At 36.9% G+C, this 3,913-nt stretch overlaps 1 protein-coding gene across 1 annotated transcript in view; it reads right to left on the bottom strand.

Moving 5' to 3' along the window:
• Window positions 1-361: 361 nt before the first annotated feature.
• The window catches only part of LOC107663520 (prenylcysteine oxidase-like), an 8,481-nt gene continuing 4,929 nt past the window's right edge, over window positions 362-3,913 (bottom strand). Inside the window, exons 5-6 of the mRNA XM_016453781.1 lie at window positions 3,473-3,613; window positions 362-1,387 (exon numbers count right to left, since the gene is read on the bottom strand). Coding sequence (XP_016309267.1) covers window positions 726-1,387; window positions 3,473-3,613 — 803 coding nt within the window. The 3' untranslated portion in view covers window positions 362-725. The remainder of the gene's footprint in view (window positions 1,388-3,472; window positions 3,614-3,913) is intronic.

Genomic DNA, 3,913 nt, shown 5'->3' with positions numbered 1-3,913 from the left:
GTGTAGAAAATAAAATATTCAAATATTACTATTTTTACTGTATTTGTATAATGCAGCCTTGGTGAATATAAGAGACTTCTTTGAAAAACAAAAAAAATCCACTCAATTAAGAATTACGTAGAATTACGCAAAGAAGATTTTGGGGCAGACGTCAGAATGCAGAATTCTTATTTTGAGATGACCATAAGCCATTATTTTTTTCATCATAATAAATAGTTTTTAAAGCTTAAATATCCTGCTAATACTTTTCCTAGCTCAGTGACATTACACATTCATAGCATGTAAAACACAAGAGTGATTGGAATTGTGAAACTATAAGACTTCAGCAAAAATAATAATAAACAAAATACCTAAACAAATGAAGAATTACTTTCACATCTCTTCACACAATTTTTCACTTTATCACATTATTAGCTCATGATAAGTGAGCTTACAGAAGCATCAAGTTGGTAAGTAATGGAGAACACTTCCCATGCATTACCGCCGTCTGATAAAGATTGAGCGTTTAGCCTGCGACCACACTGCTGTTCGCTTTCACCAAACATCTGACAGACAAGCAGACATGCAACCTTTCTGCTTTCAAAAACAGAAAACTAAAACATAAGTCATGTTGTGCGGAATCGAAAACATGCTGTTGCTTACTTTGTCTCTAACAGGTTTGACAAGTATAATCCCTCTTATCATACTTGTGATCACAGTGTCTTTATAATGACATACGGGGTGCGTCACAATTCTGTCTTCACTTTGTGCATGAGGTCTTTCTGGTCAATCATTTCCAGTTGTCTATTCCAGCGGTGGTAGGCCAACAGTGCTATATTCTTAGCTGCCACTGAGCTCATCTCCATCGCACTCCCAGCCCATTCGATTCCATTCAGGAAGTACAAGTTTTCGTGCAGCACTACCGGTGGCAACCCCTGGGTGCTTCCGTAGTGAGGGTACGCCAACCAATCTGTGACCTGCACTGAGTAGTAGGACTTAAAAAGTGTCTTCAGCTCACTCCTCTCCAGAGGTTTTGGGGAAAAGACCTTGTAGACTCCGGCCTCTTGAGGCTGCTTTCGGCGGAAGCCGGAGGTTATGTTGACCGGACAGACACTGGCGGCGCTGTTGAAGAAAAGTCCGGGAGTGTCTGTGGTCAGGATGCTGGAAAATGGGAAAAGCTTTGGGTCGGGGAAGCCGAAGTAAGTGCAATTTAGGTAGCCGTGGATGATGGAGGCCACAGTTTGGTGGTAGGAGCCCGCTATTTCTGGAAGTTGTGGCTCAAAGCCCTGGAATGAGATGCCCGAGTTGATGTTTTGTTGGAGAGGCGTCGCTACTACTACAATGTCATAGAGCTCTGATGACTTTTCATTTTGAGAGTCGTAGGTGAGTTCATACTGGTGGTAATCTCCTGAGGAAAAAATGAACGTAAATTGTTCATTCTGTTTTTTTTATAACATAAATGTGAAGTATATTACTATATCAATCCATAAGATCACCACAGTTTTAAGGTGCCTTCATACTGGCAGCATTGTTCAGTGACAAAGCAACTCAAGTCATTAATAATTATCAATAAGATTTGGTGATTTGATCTACTAATTCATTTAAAATCACATTAAAATTATGTCATATCTCCTATGATAAATACGGTTTAATTTCTAAATTAAAATTAATTTTGATATTTTGGAGTCGGTTGGTGTTTATGTAACATTGTCAAAATTCCAGCGTGATACCACCATGAATACAATGCCTCATTACAAGAATGAAAGTCCTGATTGTTGAATTGAGTACCATGTGTTATTCTCTTTTGTTATTGCTAGTTAAACTGCTTCATTGCTTATTAATATAAAGAAAAACTACCAGATCAAAACCATATGATATGACTAACAAAGTCATGAGGAGCAACAAAAAAAAGGAAATGATATACAGTTGTAAAATGTCATGTGATGTGGCAACTCCAAACTTAGATATTGTGAATTAATCATTTATATAATTATATTAGAAAATATGTTTACACTCACATGTATTCCAGGTCTAAATAAAATAACATATCAATTTCTTCTTGGTGGTTATTCAATTGTCTTTAAAATGTCATAAAAGATTTTTAAAACCATTTAAAACAAAGAGTAGCCTACATTTCTAAGAACTTAGCTTATGTATTTTGAACTAGATTCTTAAAGGAATAGTTCACTCAAAAAAGAAAATTTGCTGAAAAGGCCATCCGAGATATGTAAACGACGAGTTTGTTTCTTCATGGGAACAGATGTGGAGAATTTTAGCATTACATCATTAGTTCACCAATGGATCCTCTGCAGCGAATGGGTGCCGTCAGAATGAGTAATCCACACCACTCTAATCCATCTGCATGGTTGTAAGTAGCGCTGGGCGGTATACCGGTTCATACCGAATATTTTTGTTATGATATGAATTTTTAAAATACCGCAATAGTATGCCGCTTAAACAATGTTCGGAACGTGACACTGTTTGAAAGGGGTCCCCTTTCACTGTTGCACTGTGGTGAGGGAACAGCTGTATGTGTTACTAAGCGTGAAAGTTCTTATAAATGAGAGTGACTCCTGGTTAACATGTATTAAAAGGGGTCGTGTTTAGTCACTATTTAGTGTGGTATTTTTTGACAATATTCACTCATCATGACAGTAAAATAGGGCATTCTAAGTCAATATACTGCAGTATTTCCTCTCTCAATCAGTAGAAAATATGGTTAACACCCGGTCATGCATAAAAAAAAAATACCGTCATGTACCGTGAAACCGGCATAATTTTGAAAAATACCGTGATATAAATTTTTGGTCATACCGACCCGCAATAGTTGTAAGAAATGAATCCATCATTAACTTCTGGCTCAAATCAATGTTTAGAACAGTTTTAGACTGTTTTCACTTGTAAACGGTGCATATTTTTCTCCTGATTCAGACAAGACGTCTTTTTCACTGGAGAAAACAATATTAGAAACTGAAGACTTGATCTTGATGTATTTGTTTCTTACAAACATGCCGCTTATCACTTCACAAGATGTTAATTTATGGACTGGAGTGTTATGGATTACTTGTGGATTACTGTGATGTTTTTAGCAGCTGTTTGGACTCTCATTCTGACGGCACCCATTCACTGCAGAGGATCCATTGGTGAGCAAGTGATGGAATGTTACATTTCTCCAAATCTGTTCCAACGAAGAAACAAACCCGTCAACATCTTGGATGAAACTGTTAATTTTTGGGTGAACTATTCCTTTAAAAGATTTTTTCTTTTCTTTACTGCTAGACATAAAAGAGAGTCACCAATAGGCGACAGAGACCATTGGGACAAAGTGACATTCTGTGGCTACTATCAATGGGGAAGAAGAGAAGATTTGTTAGATACTGCAGTCAACAAGAATGCCTACTAGCCACGAACAGTACAGCCATTTAGAGGTCCAGATGAACAGAGTTGATCTTGGTTTTCACAAAGTTTTTTAACTGATGGTTATGTGGAATACCTGTTGATCGGAGGGTAATGGTTGTAACTGGACTTTGGATGAGATTAGCTTTTGCTAGTTTAAGCAGTCCTGAGCAAACCAGCTTGTTTCCTCCCTCCACAGCCCACAGATTGGCCTGTGCACCAGCTAGAGACACAGCACCTGTCAAAGAGAAGCGGATGACTCAGAACAGACATGAAACTGGGTGGCGAAAAGACAACTAGGATGGCCAGATGACTTTTTATGAGTATTATACTATATACTTTGTTCCAGGATAATTCAGAAATGTCTCTTCTCCTTGAAGTCTCATATACTGTATATATTTTTTTAATAAAACAAAACACATTAATTGAAAATAATCAACAAAACATTCAGTTTTTTTTAAATCATTAAAAATTCAGACAGAATCACAAATATAAATAAATAAATAAATATATATATATATATATATACACACACACA

This window comes from Sinocyclocheilus anshuiensis, unplaced genomic scaffold (genome assembly GCF_001515605.1).
Source record: "Sinocyclocheilus anshuiensis isolate Anshui unplaced genomic scaffold, SAMN03320099.WGS_v1.1 scaffold25, whole genome shotgun sequence".
Classification (NCBI taxonomy): Eukaryota; Metazoa; Chordata; class Actinopteri; order Cypriniformes; family Cyprinidae; genus Sinocyclocheilus; species Sinocyclocheilus anshuiensis.
Note: the sequence above shows the minus strand (reverse complement) of the source record. Positions and strands in the feature narration are given on the sequence as shown.